The sequence below is a fragment of the Larus michahellis genome, chromosome 6, assembly GCF_964199755.1.
Source record: "Larus michahellis chromosome 6, bLarMic1.1, whole genome shotgun sequence".
Classification (NCBI taxonomy): Eukaryota; Metazoa; Chordata; class Aves; order Charadriiformes; family Laridae; genus Larus; species Larus michahellis.
Genome location: NC_133901.1, coordinates 73936619 through 73957958, shown reverse-complemented (window position 1 = coordinate 73957958; position 21340 = coordinate 73936619). Strand labels below are relative to the sequence as shown.

The following is a 21340-nucleotide window of genomic DNA, read 5'->3' as shown; positions in this document are numbered from 1 at the left end:
TTGAATATGGTAGTTAATAACAATTTTTATTCCATCTGGTTTAGTTTTGAAGTTTATGAAAGTGTAATATTTTGTTATTTTTCAGTTTTTTGAGTTAAATACGGTAACAGGAAAAGGACTGAGTGCACTTTCTTTCCCTTACTTATGGATGGAAAAAGCTGAAGTACTAATTCAGTTAGGCTTGTATCAACCAGCAAGACTTCTACTCTCAGAGGCCCATGCTGCAACTCAGGTACATCAGAAATAAAATAGAAAAAGAAAAATTAATAAAACAGGTAGGAAAAGTGTTCATTTTGATGCAGTCGTTCCTAATAATAATAATAATCAAATTGCAAAACCAAACCTTCCCCCGCCCCAAACCTACGTCATTTTGAGTTTCAGCATGTATAAATACATTGCACTCAAGTCCAACTTTATGGGAATTGTCTGAAAATTATTTCAAATAGTGAAGTAGCGTCAACATCTCTGTCTGCTTTGCAGTGATCTTTGAAGATGTCTGTATATCTAAACCTTGTTTGTTAAAATAGTTTAGGGTTGTTCAAGATTTGCTCATGAGAGAGAGAGAGAGAGAGCGAGCATTTAGCTGCATCTTCTCAACATTTTGATCATTTGAAAGTCTAGTTATATCACTTTGAATTCTGTTACCGTTTTACTGCTAACTGTGTTTTGATAAACAGCCACTGACACTGAAATTATGACTTAGAATTCTGGCAGATCTGAAATAAGTGTCTGTATGTTCCACCAAACAAATCCACATCGTCTCATTATTATGAAGGGTTTACATTAAAGATATTCTTCCTATATTTACCATTCTCCATTGCAGCTCTCTTCTTGGTTACACAGGTTATTGAAACATTACAGAATGATGTTTACAGAATGTAAAGATTACAGAAAATCCCTTAGTTTTAAAAAAATAATGTAATTGTTAGCCTGTTATTCCACACAATAATTTTTTCTCATGTAAAAAAACCTGCCTGTGTATATTTAGCATGAATCATGAATACTTTGAATACTTTGAATAGTAATATATGAATAATATATTCATTAATAATACTTGTCTGTTATTAAAGTATGAATTTAGTATTGTACATTGAGAAAAATTCAAAAGACATTAGGGAGGACACTAATTTTAATGATACAATTTCCTACCAGTATCCTGTCTGTCTGTATGCTAGTATACTGTCTACATTGTACGCTATATTTGTGTCTTGTATAATACTAGTATATAGTTTATAACTAGCATAAAGTAGCATTGTAAATTTACTGGAGCTCTAGTGTATCTAGATCCCAGTTCAAAAAAAAAATAAATTCAGCACCACGTTTCTTCATCACATACTGACAACTGACAGCATATATATACATACTGAGTAACAGCAGAAAAATAGCTTGTTTAACTTGTAGGCTAGAAGATACGGTAATGTGAAGAAATATAAAGTATATTTGAAGTTTTTGGTATGAAGTACTGTATGGTTTTGAAAAAACCAAAGTAATGTAAGGAGTAACTAAGAAATTTGACAGATAATTGGGGAAATACCATTCGCTTCTCATTTCTGTGCCTGTTCATAAGTTTAATCTAAAATACAAATAGAAGTAAATATGAATAGCAGTAGTGGATCTTTTGTACATAGGTCATGTATCTTTCTTTCTAGGAATTGAGGGCCCCGTATGAAGTGTCAAGGTGCTTGTACCTGTTTGCTGTATTGGCTAACCTGGAGAGAAACCATGGACAAGCTCAAGCACTCCTGGAGAAAGCACAGCTTCTGGGAGGAAACGAGTGGTTTTGGTACAACAGTACTCTGAGTCTCATAGAAGCGATTCTAGAGGAGGAGGGGGAAGGAAAACAGAGCATGGTAAGGAAGTTTTTTTGGGTTTGGTGGTTGGTTTTTTTTTTGCAGCAGTGGTGCCTCTCTTTCAGTGAAGAGAAATGTTATAGCCTTTGCATTTTAATAAAAGCAAAAATAGGTGTCAAATGCAGTTATTGTTGTTTTCTCTATTGTGCATTTAACAAACATTAATTTACAGATTCCAAACAGATGCAGGCCAGTAAGAAAGAGATTTTTACCCACAGAAGTTTAGGATGTTTTTATGATAAACTGTATATTCTTATATGGAAACAAGAGCAATTGTAACGTAGTATATGTAATTAAATCCCAGAGATCTAATTCTCTTGGTTAGAATGCTTTTGAACTCAGACAATTCTGTTAAAATTGATGTGTTTATTTTCCGTATTTAATAAAGACTATAACTTTAAATATTATTTCCTAGTATGCACTTCCTTTTCAAATATTTCAAATAGTTTTACAAATATTATTTCTATATTCTGAAAGATACTACTGTAAGTATAATATATATATTTATTAAAAACCTTTTCCTACTTGACCCTTAACGTTAAAGTATCCATTTACTGGTCAACCGTTAACTTTCATGAGTTTCAGCATAAATATAATCTTCTTGTGTCAATGATGTTCTGTCCTTTATTGATAATCTGTGCGAGTCTGTTTTGTATAGAGGGATTATTTTGATTTGGGATGAACTCAGATTCACAATCCTTGATGGACAAAATACCTGGTCACCAGTGAGTGTGTTTACTAAGGTTTTACCAATATAGCTATTAACGAAATGTGTAAGGTGGTGGTTTTTTTCCCCTCCCTATGTCTGACCAACATGACTGCAGCAACAGAATTTTTTAATAAGGATGAATCTGTGGCTGAGGTTTTGAGCATCATCTAAGGGCTTTTTCATTCAAAACTATTAGTTGGGGATTTCTTTTACATCCCCAGGTGGCAAAACTATAATAGTGTAAGGTTTACTTGTGGATGAATATGCTAGTCAGCGTAAGTAAGGGTGCAGGAATTGGTCCCTAAGAAGATGGCTGTGAAGTATAGAATCAAATGACTGTTTAGGTTAGAAGTCATGTGGTCTAACCTCAGGAAAAACAGGTGCAGTTTGGAAGTGGAATCTGGCCTTATTGTTGAATCATGTTGCTCTGAGCCATATATATGGCCGCTTTTCAAATGTCTACAAGGATGGAGATTCCACAACCTTTCTAGGCCCTTGTTACACACCTTCCCCCCACAAAAAAACCCAGTGCCTAGGAAGGTGGCCAAACACCGGAACATCTGTTTATAATGCCCCTTTTTCCAAGTTGGGTCTGTTGCCTGGTGCCCCTTTTGTGATGTACCTCTAAGATGAGTCTGGATTCATCTTCCCTCCCTATGTGAATGTGCTTCATTCACTTCATCATATCAAAATATCTAAATATGACCTAAATAGATAAATATAAATATAATATCTAAATACAGTTGTCAAGAATCAGTCATCTTGGGGAACATTAGGGAAAGATACTTAACATGTTCTGTAAATAATTTAAGCTTTCTAGATAAATGTTTAATATTATACACCGACATTTAAAACAGAATTATGCAGTTTCTGACGTTACCTGCAGGCTTGTGAGATACTGGAACGCACTGTAAATGTGCTGAGATCTACTTTACTGAAGAGACCTAACAGACAATCAGAATTGGGTTTTATAATTACATCCCTTCAAGCCAGGTAACTGTCTTTTCATTGAAATACACCCAGCCTCTACTATGCAACTACGTTGCAAATATATGGTGATTTCTACCATTTATCTTTATTTTAATATGGTGCATTCTGTGGATTCTCAAATATTTTTCTTCTAAGTAATTTATGTTTATTATTTTTTGTAAATTTAAATTTCCTTTCCAATTTCTTCATTCTTGTCTGTAGCCCTACTATCTGTTAAGTTAGCAAGCTAGTTCAGATACCAGAACCTATTGTGCGTAGTTTGTGTTGTAGGTTACCCAAAGGAGCAAGACACATTTCCCTATGCAGAGGGATCTGTTTGAGCACAGATGTTCCCACAACACTATTGGAGTCTGCGTAATTGACCTACTTCTCTCGTCACTGTGATCCAAGAAGTCTTTTTATGGTGAAACTAAACAATGATTTTGGTTACATTGAAATCCAAGTACAGAGCACTTAAAACGTGTTGCTAAAAGGAGAGAAGTATACAACATTTCCATTTCCTTCTCTTTACAGTAATGTGAAACTCTTGGATTAGAAAGGGAAGATGAATGGTCTTCTCAGTTCAACTGTATTTAGAAGACTGATTGGGCTTAGGCAGTTTGAATAATTAGATACATGGAAGAAGTGACACCTCAATTCTAATCTGAAAATAAAATAGTTTTATTTTTTCCAGGACCTACTATAATTTGTAGAGCACAGATTTAAAGAATGAAGAGGCTTTTTCTAATTTTCTTACAATTTAAAGGAGAACAGAGAGAAACTTGTCTGTTGTCAAACAGAGCCTGTGCTTTCTGACTGCTGTCTTGTACTTAATTTTTATTCCTAGGAAAACACTTATTCAGGTACATTTTGCCCAAGATTGTATAACAGTTAATGCTGAGTCTTGTCAGGTGCCACATATGCTACAGGAATCATACAACAAATTAGTTCAACTTGAGGAGGACTTCTTCCATTGTGGGCATAAAAACTGCAGTGCTGAGATACTGCTAGAACGTGCAAATATTCACAGGTAAGATTATACCTCTGATGAAAAATTTTATTTAACTATTTCACGAAGTGTATTGTTTACATCTTTGTAGTCTAATTAAAGATGGAAAAGAGCAGATAATGTCAGGTTTTATATCTTGGTGTTACACGTCTGTTTGCATTCCTGATGTGTTCCATATTCAGAAAAATACTGTAGAATCAAAAATTCCTGTCACTGAAGGCAGAGTTAATTGTACATGGTAGTGGTGATTTTTGTACTGTTTTTGAGGTCAAAACAAAGTATCAAGGGCTCTTAAGGCAGCTGTTTTTCTTCCCATTTGTAAAGGCATTTTTGGCAGCCACGCCAATTGTTCTCAAGTATTTTAGGCTTTTACAATTCTTACTGTTGAAATGGTTCTCTAGAAATTGCCACAAAAGTGCAAAATGCAGTATGGCGTGACTCCCAGCTGTTTCTAGGATGTCCCCTTAAAGCGACTGCGATACGTTTTGTACCTGGCTATTGTGCCATTTTGTTCCTGGGGAATACGTGCTCTAGAGTATTATCTGCCTGCCTTCTCTTTGCGTCTTGGCATCTTCTTGCATTGCAGCGGTACAGTTCCAAGAATCAGACCTTGAAAAAGTAATGTGTGAACATTCACTTTTCCTGTTTGAACATTTAGAAAACATAGGTATAAAAGTAATCTATTTTATCTATTAATTAATCTATTTATTTTATTATATATGTTCAATAGCATTGATACCATAAAAATAAATGCTTTCTTACATTAGTTCTTTTGGGTTTATGTGGGTTTTTTTCAGGATGATTGCCAAGCAGGAAAGAAATGAAAAACACAGTCACTATCTAGATGCTTATAACTTAGCTCAGAGGGCAGTATCCGAAACAGAGGAAGTGTTTCATAATGTTTGTAGCTTATTTGCAGTTAATGAGGTATGAATATATATTTTTTTTTATTATTTTTTTTATTAATGGAAAAGAAATTTAATTTAGTTGTACATATCGTTCACTCATTCTGGGATAATTCCTGGAAGTCCCAAATGAGATGCATTGTTTGAATATGGAAGGAAACATTGCATTCCAAAAGAATTTAGAGTTTAAAAAGGGAAGAAGAGAAGCAGAAATGAGAGGATTTGTTTGGTTGTTTTTTGTTTTTTTTTTTTAATTTTAAAATTTATCTAAGAGCTACAAAAGAGAAAGTCTAAACTTGGAGATATTTTTTATTCTCTAAATACCTCACAAGTTTAAAATTCTCCACAATAAATTGTTTATTTCTCAGGAGAGAGAAAAAAAAGGTTACACAGAACATTAATAACTAAAGAAAGCCTGTCTTCAAAATAGTGTATTTTGGGTAATGAAAGCCTGCAGCCTACTTGGATAGTGTCTCATTGTTATACGCTAGCGTTCAGCTTTTTTTATCTGCTTTGCCTTTTTAAAGAGAAGTATTTTTTGGGCAGCTACCAAAAGGATTAATATAAAAATTCTGGGTTTATGTATACATTTGTAACTCCTTTGGAATTAGATATCTGCACCAAGTACATAAAATGGGAAAACCAAAAATGCAGCTGCTCTTTTTCTGTGCAGCTACTTCGATTGCTTTGTAATATATTTGACATTGCAGTTTATCTTTTAAATTACTTAAATATCTTCATAGCAATATCCCTGATCTATTGATGTGATATTGTTAAAATGTTTCCTTCTTTAGTTAAAAGAAATGCAACATGCTAACATCTCATCAGGTAAATTTGCAAAAATATTTGAAGTTAGAATTCTGCTTTCCTTTCTTTTTTTTTTCAGACTACAAATATTAGTATCCCATTAATGAGGCAACTAGCTAACAGGAAAATAAATCTTGTAGAAATTCTTTTGGATATTTTTAATCTTGTTATTACTGAGAAAAAGCTTGAAAAAGTGGGAGAAGCATCATCTCATAAAATTGTGGAGGCATTCATCAGGGGAACTATTGAAGATGATGCAACAGAACAGGTAATATAAAATGTTTAGTCCTATGATCTGCATATAAAAGGTATAACAAAATTTCCCAGGGATGTTCTCCATAGCAGAACTTCCACTGCTGAGGAAATGGGTCCCCAGACCATTCACGTAGTTCTGCAGCAAAAAAAGTTGGATTTTGTCTTGGGGATGGTTTATTGATTTGGGGTTTTGTTTGTTTGTTTTGCTTGCTTGGAAAGGTTTTGTTTCCCAAATGCAGACTTAGAAACCACTGAGTTTATAACTAATGGAGGGTTTTTTTGCATTATTGTCTCTTCTCTATAAAACAGTTGGTTTTAAGCAGAACTGCCTAGCTGAGTTGATGAATAAGAACATAGGATGTGCCCCACAGCATCAGAGTAGTAATTCTTGCCCATTATTCTGTCTCTGACAATGACAACAGGAAGAGCTGTTGCAGGAAAGCACAGTATCCCCACCGTTCTCCACGGTACCCTCCCCTTACCCCATGTTTTGCTCAGCACTGATTGTTATCTGCTTATGGATGTTGCGATGTACTTTTTTTTTTTTTATTCAATTGTTAATGAATTTGTATATCTATTTAAAGACAGCTCATTTGTAGTTGACAGTGTCATCACATTTAACAAATGTGGTTGTATGTAAATATGTGTGTGTTACATTTTTTTAAAAAAGTATGTTTCTGTATGTGTGGGGATATATGAGCAAATAAAAATAAATACGTATTTTACCAGGATTGGAAGCGCATGGAATGCACCGTGGGTCATATTACACTGGCTCAGTTAGCAAACTTACAGAGTCTTTGTAAAGGCTGTCCTGACATCAAATCCAAATGCCTATATCTCACTGGGAAAACTCTTCATTTACTTGCCATTAACGCAGATCCTGTACATTCAGAGATGTACTGGAAGTCAAATGTTATGGTATGCATTCTTTTCTGCATTTAAATTCATTCCTATGTGTAAAGTTTGTCTGCCACAATATTTTTTCTGATACACTTGTATAATGCTACTGTTTATTTAGAACTAGGTTTTACATATTTCATGCAAGCCATAATAAGAATATATACTGAACTAAGTAATTTCAGAAAAGTGCTTCTGCCTACATGCCATCCTTGTGTAGATAATTATTTTATTCGTTCCTGAGATTTGCTAATTACAATATTTGCAAGAGAGAAAAAAAATTCCTCGAATGCCTAAAGGGCTAGGTAGGTTGGTTTTTGAATCCATGCAAACAAGAAGTAATGACTTATGGATGAAAACTTCAGATTAGTAAATTCCTTTTTGTGTTGTAGTAGGAACGCTATGTAAGAAAAGGAAAATTGATTCAGTCATTATAAATTCAGTGATGAATTAAAGTGTTCAGAAGAAATTAACTGGGGACAAATATAAAATCAAAATCTTAGAGGTTGTATGGGGGGCCTTTTTAGTTTCTGTTAGTCGTATTGTCATCATAACATATTAATAAATTTCTATGCCTGATAATATTGCTAAATCTCTCATCTTAACGTTTCTTTTGAGTTCCATTTTCACCTGGACTTTTCACAAAAGAAATGAAGCAAGCCATACTTAATGAAATGATTAATTTGTCTTTTTTTATACTGTGATGAGTAGGAAGAAGCTAAATCAGACATCGCAAAATCTTTCCTGACTTCAGCAGAATGCAGTGAACAGGAAGTGACAGACAGCAGTTTCCCGACTAATAAATGTCAATACGATAAGCATAGGAGAAAAATACAGGAATTAAAGGTATATGGGCATATGTGCTTGCATTTGAATTTGAGTGCTTTCTTTTTATGGAATAATAGTCACCTTACCTTTTCAATTCTGTTTGAACTAATAATGGAAATGTTTGTAACATAAATTTGATCTTACAAAAGAAAAAAATCTCCAAAACACTACCCAAAAAACAGCTTTCCATCACTCCTCTGCTGTGTGTGTCTGTCCTGCCCCTCAGTACGTGCTGTGGGAGCCCCTGGCTGAGCTTTCCCAGTTGCTCCCAGAAGGAAATAATTTCTCCTTTGGTGGCTTCCCACTGATGGAGCATGCAGCAGCCAGGGCAAGGTGAACAGGCAGCTTGCTCTGTGCTTCACAGACATGCACTTCTAAGGGAGCATGGCATTTTGCAGACTAGGAACAAAAAAAGAAATAACTACCACAAAACATTTGTAAAATTCTTACAAAATTCAAGTTGTATTGTGTGGTGAGGTGATCTCTGTTAACTACTGCAGTTCAAAGCACATTAGGAATTGGGAATGTACAGTTTGTGTTGCTACTATAATCAATAAATATGTGAGATAAGAGATTTGTGGTTTATTTATATTAAATATACTTAACTGTCAATGGAAACAACTGTACTGAGAACTAACAGAAAGTTCCTGTGTTCTGAATGGCTCATACTGCCTGGAATTTAAATACTATTCTGCTAAGTACACATTTTATATTAAAGAAAGGATCTTATTAAAACATTTATTGTTTAATGTTCTATAACAGATGTTGGTGTCTGCTAAACAATTAATCTGTATTTGCATATTTTGATCATACATTAAGTAAATGCCTTAGGAGAAAAAGCATTAAAATTAGTTATGAAAAAGTAATACTTATCCTTTCTAACACATTAATATCTATATACGTATAATAAATATTTAATAATAATAATACATTTTTAAATATAAACCTTTTTATTTTTATCATCTAGAAGGAACATAGGTTGGCTCGGAAATATCTTTCTCAATCCAGTGAAGCTTTGCTACAGTGTATGGGTATTGCATTCAGTCATAATATTACCGATGTTCTGGCTTCTGCTAGTTTTGAAATGGTTGAATGCTTTCAACAATTTGATCCAGTTTCAACTAGCCACTTTTTGGCACTTCATCAGGTAATGCAGCTAATGGATTGTGCTTCTTTCCAGTATAAAAAGGGTGGTCTAAGTTACATAAGCAAAAATGTCTATTCCTATAGCCTGAAAATTGGTCATACAGAACACAATGTATGGATACATGTAAGAACTAGCGAGTAATACAGGTAGTCGAATATATGTTTGCTGAGTTCAATTGATCAGTGGCTTTTAATAATTCTAGTATCTGTTGTGTTTGACTTGATGTTTTCGTTGGTGATTGCATACATGAAAAGATTTTAATATGAATACATTAGTATAATGTGATTAGCTAAAGTAAGACATTACCACAAAATACCGTTTCATCCTTCCCTAACAAATAATTTTAAAAATGTTTCTCTGGATTTGTTCATTCATTATTTTGAAGTAGATAGATAGGAAAGTTTTACGTGCAGTTTGTCAAATCAACACCTACACAGCGTGGCCCCATAGATGGCTCAAAGGTGTAAGAGTCATTCATGTGAGTGTGTGCCTTCATCACAGAGAAGATGAGGAAAGGCTGTAAGGCTTATATTCCCTACATCAGGAACAGATAATACACACTTCCTACAGCGTCATCTTCATTCACAAACAAAGAAGGGCTAGTGGGGGACATGGAGGTCGGAGGACGTCTTGGGCTTAGTGACCATGAAATGGTTAAGTTTTCCATTCATAGTAAGGTAAGGAAGGGGGTTAACAAAACCTCCATCTTGGACTTCTGGTGGGCAGACTTTAGCCTGTTCAGAACCCTGGTTGGGAGAGTCCCATGGGAGGTAGTCCTGAGAGACAAAGGAGCCCAGGAAGGCTGGACGCTCTTGAAGAGGGAAATCCTAAAGGCCCAGGAGCAGGCTGTCCCCATGAGGCACACAATTAAAGGGCGGGGAAAATGGCCGGCCTGGATGAACAAAGAGCTCTTGATGGGACTTAAGGAAAAAAGGAAGGTTTACCACCTTTGGAAGAGGGGACAGGCAACTCAGGAGGAGTACAGAGATCATGTTAGGTCATACAGAGAAAAAAACAGGAAGGCAAAAGCCCAGCTGGAACTCAACCTGGCAATTAATATAAGGGACAACAAAAAAAGTTTCTATAAATACATCAACAAAAAGAGAGTGACAGAGAATGTCCATCCCTTACTGGATGCGGGGGGAAACCTTGCAACCAAGGATGAGGAGAAGGCTGAGATACTTAATGCCTTCTTTGCCTCTGTCTTTAATAGTCAGACCAGCTACCCCCAGGGTGTTCAGCTTCTTGGTCTGGAAGATAAGAATGGAGAACAGAACAACTCCCCTGTAATCCAGGAGGAAGTAGTTAATGATTTACTTATGCACCTGGACACACATAAGTCTATGGGGCCGGATGGGATTCACCCAAAGGTTCTCAGGGAGCTGGCAGGAGAGCTCACCAAGCCTCTCTCCATTATCTATCAACAATCCTGGTCAACAGGAGAGGTGCCGGATGACTGGAGGGTGGCCAATGTGACGCCCATCTACAAGAAGGGCTGGAAGGAGGATCCCAGAAACTACAGGCCTGTCAGCCTGACCTCGGTACCTGACCGACACCGTCCCCCACGGCATTCTCCTGGAGAAACTGGAGAATCATGGCATAGACAAGTGTACCCTCCGCTGGACAAAAAACTGGCTGGATGGCCGTGCCCAGCGAGTTGTGATTAATGGAGCAAAATCTGGTTGGCGTCAGGTCATCAGTGGTGTCCCTCAGGGCTCAGTTTTGGGGCCAGTCTTGTTCAATATCTTTATTGATGATCTAGACGAGGGGATTGAATGCACCCTCAGTAAGTTTGTGGATGACACCAAACTAGGTGGGAGTGTTGATCTGCTTGAGGGTCGGAAGGCTTTATAGAGGGATCTAGACAGGTTGGATCAATGGGCCAAGGCCAATGGGATGAGGTTTAATAAGGCCAAGTGCCGGGCCCTGCATTTTGGTCACAACAACCCCAAGCAACGCTACAGGCTTGGGGCTGAGTGGCTGGAAAGCTGCCCGGCAGAAAAGGACCTGGGAGTGTTAGTGGACAGACGGCTTAACATGAGCCAGCAGTGTGCCCAGGTGGCCAAGAAGGCCAATAGCATCCTGGCTCGTATCAGGAATAGCATGGCCAGCAGGAGCAGGGAAGTCATCGTGCCTCTGTACTGGGCACTGGTGAGGCCTCACCTCGAGTGCTGTGTTCAGTTCTGGGCCCCTCTCTACAAGAGGGACATTGAGGTGCTGGAGCGTGTCCAGAGGAGAGCGACCAGGCTGGTGAGGGGTCTGGAGACCAGGGCATCTGAGGAGAGGCTGAGGGAGCTGGGCATGTTTAGTTTGGAGAAGAGGAGGCTGAGGGGAGACCTCATTGCCCTCTACAACTACCTGAAAGGAAACTGTAGAGAGGCAGGGGTTGGCCTCTTCTCCCAAGGGAACAATGACAGGACCAGAGGAAATGGTATGAAGCTGTGGCAAGGGAGATTTAGATTAGATATTAGGAAGAATTACTTTGCTGAAAGAGTGGTCAGGCACTGGAACAACCTGCCCAGGGAGGTGGTGGAGTCACCATCCCTGGAGGTATTTAAGAAACATGTAGACAAGGCTCTTCAGGGCATGCTCTAGTGCCCAAGATTATTGGTTTGTGGTGGGGTGTTGTGTGTGGGGTTGTGGGTGTGGAGTTTAGTTGGTGGGTGCTTTTTTTTTTTGTGTGTGTTTTGTTTGTTTTGTTGTTGTTTTTTTTTTATGTGGTTGGACTCGATGATCTCAAAGGTCCCTTCCAACCACTAAGATTCTGTGATTCTGTGATTCATTGTGGAAATACAGAAACGCACCTTATACTAATTTCCTTCCTGCCACATCAAGGCAACCGCAGGAAATTATGACAGACAGTAAGCACCTGCCCCTGTGTCAACACTTAGGTTTGAAAATACCTCCACCCACGGATAGAATGGACTAAAGAGGTCTTCTGATAAATCAGAAAGCAGCTAATACTGGGTTTCATAGCTCAGTACTTTATTCCTCTACTCATGCATCACACCATATTATTTATGGTTTGCCTTCATACTTGTTAGTGAACAAGCTAACTAGAATGCGTACCAAAGCACCAAACCCATGAGTAGTCATGTCTTTTACTGGGCAAAAAATTCTGCTAATTCAGTTACTATCCTGCGCAGAAAAAAAAAAGTTTAAAATGTCACTCCATGTCAATATTAAGCCTCCCTTTAGAATTTTTGATTATGTTAAAGTGAATTGCGTTTTTTTTAATGTGACAGTTGCATTAAAAGAAAAAAAAGATACTTTAGCTCTTAGCAAGCATCGGTTCAAAGGACAGGATTGGTACGTTTACTGAAAGAAAAGGATATAAAGCCTTACCCTTTATATTGCTCTTTGTAGGAAGTCTGGTAAAACGTGTGATGTGATGGCAATACAGTAAAAGGCACAGAAACACAAAAACACTCAGCTTGCTTGAAAGGCCAAGTTCAGAACTCAGGCATTTACCTTTCCATGTAGACCTTAGATGACAAAATGCAGGAACATAGATAATAAATGTAGACAAAGAAGTCAATTCTAGCTGTTCATATTTAAGAAATCTTCATAAGTTATTGCCAGACTCTTTACATTAGGTTGTAAGCGCAAACAGCAGACAGGCTTTTGCTAATCCATCTCACCTTTCAAGCAAGAGACTTTAACATATATGTATGTTATAACAAACACAGGGTATATATGTATTTATATTATTTTGCGGAGGGAAAATAAATAGATATAACAAATTTTACAGAGCTGTTCAGCGTCTATGATGATGGAGCGTATCCTTCTAACAGCTACATCTAACACCAGCAGCTCTCAGCTGGCAGCATTACTGCATCTTCAGAATCATCTGAAACAAAATAGAAACACAAGTGATCTTCTAAAAAATGTGGAACAGCAACTGATTGCTACTTCAATGGTAACTTTCTGAGACGTGCTGCTTACTAGGAGTTTATATGCATGTTATATAAATACACAGAGAGAGACATATATATACATACATATATATACATATACATACATATATACACACACATACACAGATATCTATCATTTCAGTTGCTCCTGGAATTAAATAATATTTCATCTGTTTTCTTTAAACTCAATTAAACCTTTTTTCTTTTTTTTTTTTTTCTTATTTTCTTATGCATGTTAAGGCACCAAAACCATAAGTAGTCATGTCTTTTACTGGGCAAAACATTCTGCTAATTCAGTTACTATCCTGCCCAGAAAGGCTTGTATTAAAAAAAAAAGTTTAAAATGTTAATATTAAGCCGCCACCTCCTCCTCCTTATTTGAGTCATGGGTTGACTTGGTCATGAATCAAAATACATCTTTATGAGTATGGTATGTACAGTCCTGTGGTTTTGTTTATGCTAGGCTATCTGTGTGGCATGAGCTGCATAATTTAAGTGATGAGTGAGATTTTAAGGATGCAATTCCAGTTTGTCTTATAGTTACAATTTGCTATAGCTGGATGTCAGAGTTGTACTATCTGCACACTTAAATCATTAATTCCATGTGAGTCTCACCCAATCTAGCTGAAGGTGCTGTTGTAACGAAGCAACAGACTCCTGTCGCTGTCTGGAGAGCATCCAGTCATCCTGTTTGAGACACTCAGGTTCCCATGCAAGCGTTTCCCTATGAAAAGAGCCTGCTTTTTTAAATTTTTTTTTTCTTTTTTTAGCAAACAGCCTATCCATCAGTCTGGGCATCAACTAAACTGTGGTGTTGCAAACTGGATATTTAAAGAAACCAACCAATAAAATGTAATTCATGTAATTTGTTGTTCTGGAGCAAATAATGGATAAACTTTTCTGGGAGGCAAATGCTCTGTCATTTCGGTCTAAGCTGGCTGAAAACTGTGTATTCTGCAAATGTCTGAGATCTAAAAGTGGCTATCAGAACTAAGATTGGAAGACCCTAGGTTAGAAATGAATTAAATGAAAAACTGCTAGCAAGTTAGATACAAAGGATCAGCTGTAGCTGGCACGGTTTAAGGATTTATGAATTGTGGCAAACTACTTTTGAATTATTTTACAGGCATGGAGAAATCTCTGTATTCCTGTTGAACATTTTAATATAATGGATGAATTGCCTTCTAATTTCTACATAGTTATTCTCCAGCATTCGAAAGACAGGTATAAAATTTCATCACTTTGGTTTAGCATTCTGTTTGTAACAAATGTAATGTTTTTTTACTTGTAAACAATCACTGTTTTGGTTGTTTATTCCCTTATACTTCTAATTTTACTGCTCTTGATTTTTAGGATAGTGAAAAAATTAATATATAAATAAACAGCCTGTAGCTCAAAGCTGTATGTTTTTCTGTACGTTTGATTTCCCCTGTTATCTCTTTAATCTCCAAACGTCACTTGAAAGGTTTCAGGCCATTCTTGGTATCCTCCTAAATTCTGTTAGTGGTCTCCAGCTCTTACTGCTTCTGCTCTTGAAAATGTTAGGAGTTCGCATAGTTTGTTTAATAAAGCCACAAATAATCTCATTACTGCAGCCTAATTAGCGAATACTTATAACTTGAGCTATAGCAGCTGAGTATGCATACCTTTACCAATTGTGAAAAGCCTTAAACAAGTGTCATGGAACAAATAAAAATCCACTTTACTGGATATATAGCAATGAAAGAATTTTCCTTACAGCTCCCAGTTTGTTCCAGTTAGATTTTGCAGGTTTTTGCATCTCAAGGTGGGGGTAAATATTGCATCTTCAGAGTATTTGTGAGCATATTAAATTGGAGGGTAATAATTACTCAGTTAATAAATTTGCTTCATTTAAACAAGGCTGAACAGTCAAATAATTTACTCGGTCAAATAATCTACTCAGCAGTTTTCTTCTTTCCATAGATCAAATTTGTACAGTTCATTGATTGAGAAGCCAAAAGCAGGTACTGCACAGCAAAAAGGAAAACCCGCTCAGCCGACGGGTAAGTGCCTCTTACATTTAAGAGATAAAAATAATTGCACTGATGTTATGAGAAGACTCATAACTTTCACTGTTACAGTAAGTAAAATTTTAAAATAATGTTTAAAATAATGTAACTCTCGTTAATACCAGAGGAAAGTAAATACATAAATACATGTAGTCACCATTTACAGAATTGTTGTTTGTATTTGAGGGCTAAAGTTGTTATAGATAATTAATTGTAGAGATTCTTTCATTGTACATTTCTGTATGTATTTTGTGATAAATATATATATATATATAAACAGTTATTTAATTTTCAAAGAATACCATGGCTTTAGAAACTGATGGTCTCTGTGCAATCATTTCATCAAGTATAAGTATGATGTCTCAAAAAGAGTAGTCTTAAGATGCTGTTATTCTCCTTTAAATAGTGCAAGCTAAAATTTCTCGATTTCCTGTGAATCCTGATACATTTTGTGTATTGTTGGAAAAAGTGCGTGTTTACAAGCAGCAAAAGATGAAGAGTCAACTTAAACAGACTGTCATTCAAAACTTGCAAGAGTGTGTCTCCAAAACAGATGTGGTAATATATTTGATTACCTTATATTTAAAAGAGTGAAAAACACGTACTAAAAAGCTATCATAAACACTCTTTATGCAGAATTTTCAGTTTATCCAAGTGAAACATCCCTAGTCTTCACAGTTATTAAATGCTGTGTACTCTGCTTGAAAATTTAATCATGCTGTATTGTTCTGTTGCTGTTTTCAGTGTCATTCAGCAGTTTTGAAATACCCAGTAGTTTATTAGAATTGAAAATTGATGCAATCGAGATCAATTTACTTGAAAATGTGCTGTACCTCTAAGATTTGCATTTGCAAATGGACGTTGGCTTTCATATCACATGAAGGCCTCAGCTGTCCCAACAGAAAAAATGAGATCACAGATCTCAACCCTTTAATAAAAATAAAACTATCTTACCCAGAGATTTATTACTGATTTTCAACACAAAAAAGTTTCTTTCTAGGGCACACGGTATCTTTTGCACTTCAGCTGTTGATCTGGACGCAGTTGATCCAAGTTCGTTGGTCACAAAGTTTTGCTTCAATTGTAATTCCAGTTCCAATTGAACACTCTTAAATGGTAAATGATAAAAGTTTTTTGTTACTGCAAGAAGGCTCAGTTCTATAAGGACATTGTTTTCCATGGTCGGTGAACACAAGTTGTGTAGCATAAAGATGCACTGGAAAAGCCTGCAACTTTCACACAAGCTTTTAAGCTGCAAGGTGACAGAAAGTTTTCTACACATGAAATGTGCAAGTCTACATCCTAGCATTCTAATTTACTTCAATTTTAGCTCAGTTAGATAAAATTTAGGTTTTTCAATGTCAATCAAAATTCACTGTTAAATATAGCATATTAGGAAAAGCTGGTATAGACTTATTTTCATTGTTAAAGGTAAAAAATATGGATCATACTGAATTTTCTGTTCAAGTTTTCATTAATTTAATCACACCATTTTGACAACTCTGTTTCTTGAATTATAATTCTGTTTTATTCATCATGTTAGCTTCTTTCAGATGAAATACCGATTATTGCAGATCGTTGAAGTGTTGATCACTTTTTATCTTGTCCATGGCCAGCCTTTATTGTAATGGCAAGTTATGTAAAGATTGCTGTAATTGCATAAGTAAAGAAAAAGGTGATAAGATAATGTCAGGTAGAACTGACAAAAAAAAAAGTGGCTTAGGTTTTTAAAATGCCTGCACATTCAATTTTCAATAATTACGTGTGCAACCTGCACAGAGCCACACGAACAGAGCTTTGGGTGAGAAGTCCATTCATTAACACCAACATTCTTCGCCATTTAGTTGAGCTCGTTTTTCCAGTTAGTGTTTTTGTGTCCATCTGTTTGCCTTTTAGAAGCTTCAGTTCTTAGTGTCAGCTTCTCCTACGTAATTCCGTTCTCTCCTTATCTATTTTCTTCATTCTGTTTGTTTTTTTCCTAAATTGGCTCCACTGATCCCTCATACACTTTCATTTGCTGCTTCTGCATTTATCTTTCAATTTCTGTTTACTTCTCAAATTGTCCTTTCACAGTTTCTTCCTGTTATCTTTTCTTTCTACTGGACTTCCCTGCCATTCCCCATTGAAGTTGCAGAAGTATATTAATGGCTTAAATAATAAATATTGGCATGTTGTACTGATTCCTATGTTAGAATATTTTGCAAAAAGCTGAGAGGAGCGATGTTGTGAAGTAAAGTAGTTTTGAAACTGACTGTCTATATTTTCCATTTTATGATGTTTCAAATGATTTGATTTAACCTCTGATTTAACATAATACACCCTCCATGCTTGTTAAATAGCATTTTATAAGTATTCTGTTTTCTCTTGCAATGTGTGTGATAGACTCCAACAGATAAAAAAGACGATAATGGACATGATTTGACATCAGATTTCACTGAGATATTAGAAATGATGGAAGAATATCTGAAACCAGTCCTGTCACAGATTGATTTTTCTGATATTGGGTAAGACATTTAGAATTGTTTCATCATCATTTGTGAAACTAGAATAGTGACTCAGGTCCTACTACAAATACAGGAATGGTTTTACCAAGAATAGACCCCAATGAATGAACTTTTTACATCTTGAAAGACCGTATATGCAGGATATGCAAGACTAAGAGGATTGAACCATGTGACAGCACTGTTCTCAAGCTTGAGGTATACAATATTGAGTTCAGGATGAAATATTATAATTTAACTAGTTAAGGATGGGATTTCCGAAGGACAGCAACTGCAAAGGGAGTACATCTTTTGTGTAAAATTTCATTGAGATTGAAGCAGTTTTGTCTTCGTGTTTCCTGTGAAAACTTTTACTTACATAAGTATTAGCGCTGGTAATGTTTTCACTGTAATTCGTCTTCCCAGAGAACAGAGGACATCAGTTTCAGCACCTGAATCAGGAAAAACAAAAGTGAAAGATAAGGAGACTAAACACACTACAATGCATGGTATGTGCTCTCTTGAGTTATTTATACGCTGGATGGAGCTGTCCTTCTGCATGTACTTACAGTCTTCCAAACGATACTTTAGACGGCTAAATAAAATGGCTTTGTTACAAACAGTCTTTTCAGGAGAAAGGCCAAAGGAACGAACTTTCTTAAGTCTGTTGATCTCTTTTTGTTTTGTCTTTTCCTGCTTTTTATTTTATGGACTCACAGGTTGTGTGCTTTAATGCAAGCCTAATGCTGGAATATGTCCCTAAACATGTTCCAAGGGAAGAGGCAGCCAAGTCCATGGCTTGCTTTGGGGATGAGTTTTTTGCTTTACGGTGGGGAGCAGTGAAGTTTCTCAATTAAAAGTTACTAGAGAAGATACACATTTGCATTTGCTTTTACCTGCAAGAGGTTCTTTCTGCAATCTGGTAGCTGGCTGCTTCCATCGTTCTGCAAAGACTGAATAACTTGTCTTCCACAGATTTGTTGCTTCTCTGTAGAACAGGAAAATGTTGTCATAATGACAGTCAGTGCTTTTTTTCTAAATAACAGGAACAAAAAGTTTCCTACAGAAAGACACAGTTAGTACTGGATAAGAGCTCCTTTACAACTCTGTACCGTTTAGCCAAACATTGCTAAGGCAATTTTGCATTTTCAAATATGATTTTCTTAAATACACTGCTTACATCTGGACTTCAATCTGACATGGTTGGTTATTAATACAGGGATGTTTTTCTTTCTGAAGAATCAGTGTTCACAAGTGCATATGCATAGAAGTTTGACAACATCTTAGGAGTGACTTTTGTATAATGCACTTAATCCACAGTAAAATAGAGTTCAGGTGTCATACAACAGAGGAAATTTAGGTTTTTACATGTAACTTCAATTATTTATATACACACTGAGAACTATAAAATCTCAATCATATTCTGCCACATTTCTTCAGGTACACCTCTGGATTTAGGATTGTGTGTGGTATTACTAGGAGATACATTACTTATGGAATTGCCTTTGGAAGCTCTGAGTATCTTTAAAGAGGAAGGAATAAGTTCTGTATCCAGAGATTTTTCTCTCCAGATTCTCTACAATCGAATATATCTGGCTAAATCAGGTACTATTAGATAAACATTCTTTGCATTAGCAGACTGATGCTAATTTTTACAACATAAAAATGTAAGTAACCCTTCGAGAAAGTTGTATTTTCTAAAACTGTCCACAGTTTTAAAAAAATAAATCTGTTCTTTTCAATTCCACAGAGACTGAAGTTAAAACAGGCGTTGAAATATCTAAAGAAACAAAACTAAAAGCTCATCAGAAAAAGAATGTCAAAACGGTAAACTTTGCACATTTTTAAAATAAACTCAATAGGAGTATCTCTTATTTTTGTGTAAAAAATGTTAAAGAACTACAGGCGGCTTGCGGCGGCTTGCATAGAAGCTCATTATATATGCTAGAATTCTGAAGTGAAATAAGTATACCATCAGTCCATAAGAATTTTGCTGTTGTTGATTTTGCAATAATGACAGAGTTGTTGTTTCTTTGAAAAATTGTACTCTTTGTGTAAATGTGACATATTTAGTAACCCACCAAGGGAGCTGCTTAAAGTTACTAAAATGCTTCCCCCAACAATATAGTGTATTTTATGTAGTGTATGCACGTATTTTTATAAATATATAGGTATGTATGCATATATATCTATATCTGTGTGCGCACACGTGTATATATATGTATATGCATTGTAGAATAGCTTATGCTTTTAATTTCCATTGACTATTTAGTATCATGCTGCTTTTAAGCCTACCTTCAAAACTCTAGGGTATCTTTTTTTAGTTGTTTCACACAAAGAATGCAATACTGTTAATATTTGATTACAACTTCTGCATGTAATAGAATATGTATTCTTTTTAATTGTAGGCACCAGTTAATCGTGATTTACCCTCTAATTGCTTGCCTGTTGATACTCATAATTTTAAATGTATCCTTTCAGAAACTATTAGCTATTAGTATCTGTTAAACTTTCTTTTTTTTGTTTTGCATTGTTTACACTTAACCGTTTATCAGATATTGTGGACCCCTATAATGAAGGAAGAGAGGCAGGTAATATATATTAAATAATATTTTCTCCACAAGCTATCCATGGAATTTAGAAATTTTTATAAACAGAAAATTAAGTCATGACATCAAGATGCTGACAAAAAAAGCTTTGCTTTTCATCAGAACAGTATTTCTTATCACCTGTCAACTGGTGCATCAGTGAAACAATATAACTTGTTTCAGGAAAGAAATTAGATTGTCGTATTATTTCTTTCATATCACTAAATATTGATCTGTCACCAAGAAAATAATTACTTCAGTAATCTTTCTTGCTATATAATCCAATTAAAAACACATGCTTACTTTCAAGAATTTATTATAGCATTTTTGATTTTTCAAATAGATGCCATTAAGATACATTATCAGTAGTGCAGGGAAGGATATAGGTTAACTGAATGATGCTTTGTATGATCTTCTTTGTTATAGAAGAACTTTGCTTGAAAGCCATGAATGGGCTTGGAACAAATGGTAGTGGGTGGGAATGGGCTGGGACAGGATCGGTCAGACTTGCCACACCTAAACAGCAGTTCTCAAGCTAAAGACTGCAACGAAGCACATGTAACACGTAAAGTGTTTGCGGTCCTTTGGAAGGTGAAAGTTACTATGACAGATACAAACAGTACTGTAAGGATGTTTGAGAGGGTTGTTATTTCCTTTTGGAATGTATTTATCAAGGCAGTGGGCATTTACTGGAATGGAATGGAATAGAATAGAATATTTTCAGTTGTAAGGACCTAGAGTGATCATCTAGTCCAAGTGCCTGATCACTTCAGGGCTGACCAAGTTAAAGCATCTTATTAAGGTCATTGTCCAAATGCCTTATAAACCCTGACAGGCTTGGGGCATCGACCGCCTCTTTGAGAAGCCTGTTCCAGGGTCTGATCACCCTCTCCGTAAAGAAATGCTTCCTCGTGTCCACTCTGACCCTCCCCGGGCGCAGCTTTGACCC

General features: G+C 36.0%; 1 protein-coding gene across 4 annotated transcripts in view; it reads left to right on the top strand.

The window, feature by feature from the left end:
• Positions 1-91: 91 nt before the first annotated feature.
• Positions 92-21340, top strand: part of CFAP46 (cilia and flagella associated protein 46) — a 29532-nt gene continuing 8283 nt past the window's right edge. For 3 of the 4 annotated variants that reach the window (XM_074592788.1, XM_074592787.1, XM_074592790.1), the window contains exons 1-19: positions 92-232; positions 1650-1850; positions 3446-3552; positions 4376-4558; positions 5335-5464; positions 6329-6517; positions 7234-7422; positions 8113-8247; positions 9197-9376; positions 13128-13295; positions 14420-14517; positions 15238-15317; positions 15730-15881; positions 17706-17827; positions 18230-18312; positions 19244-19408; positions 19554-19630; positions 20212-20272; positions 20359-20394. In XM_074592788.1, the coding sequence (XP_074448889.1) occupies positions 149-232; positions 1650-1850; positions 3446-3552; positions 4376-4558; positions 5335-5464; positions 6329-6517; positions 7234-7422; positions 8113-8247; positions 9197-9376; positions 13128-13295; positions 14420-14517; positions 15238-15317; positions 15730-15881; positions 17706-17827; positions 18230-18312; positions 19244-19408; positions 19554-19630; positions 20212-20272; positions 20359-20394 (2440 nt within the window). In that variant the 5' untranslated portion in view covers positions 92-148. Of the gene's footprint in view, positions 276-1649; positions 1851-3445; positions 3553-4375; positions 4559-5334; positions 5465-6328; positions 6518-7233; positions 7423-8112; positions 8248-9196; positions 9377-13127; positions 13296-14419; positions 14518-15237; positions 15318-15729; positions 15882-17705; positions 17828-18229; positions 18313-19243; positions 19409-19553; positions 19631-20211; positions 20273-20358; positions 20395-21340 lie in introns of all 4 variants that reach the window. The other variant, XM_074592789.1, reaches the window with a different exon arrangement.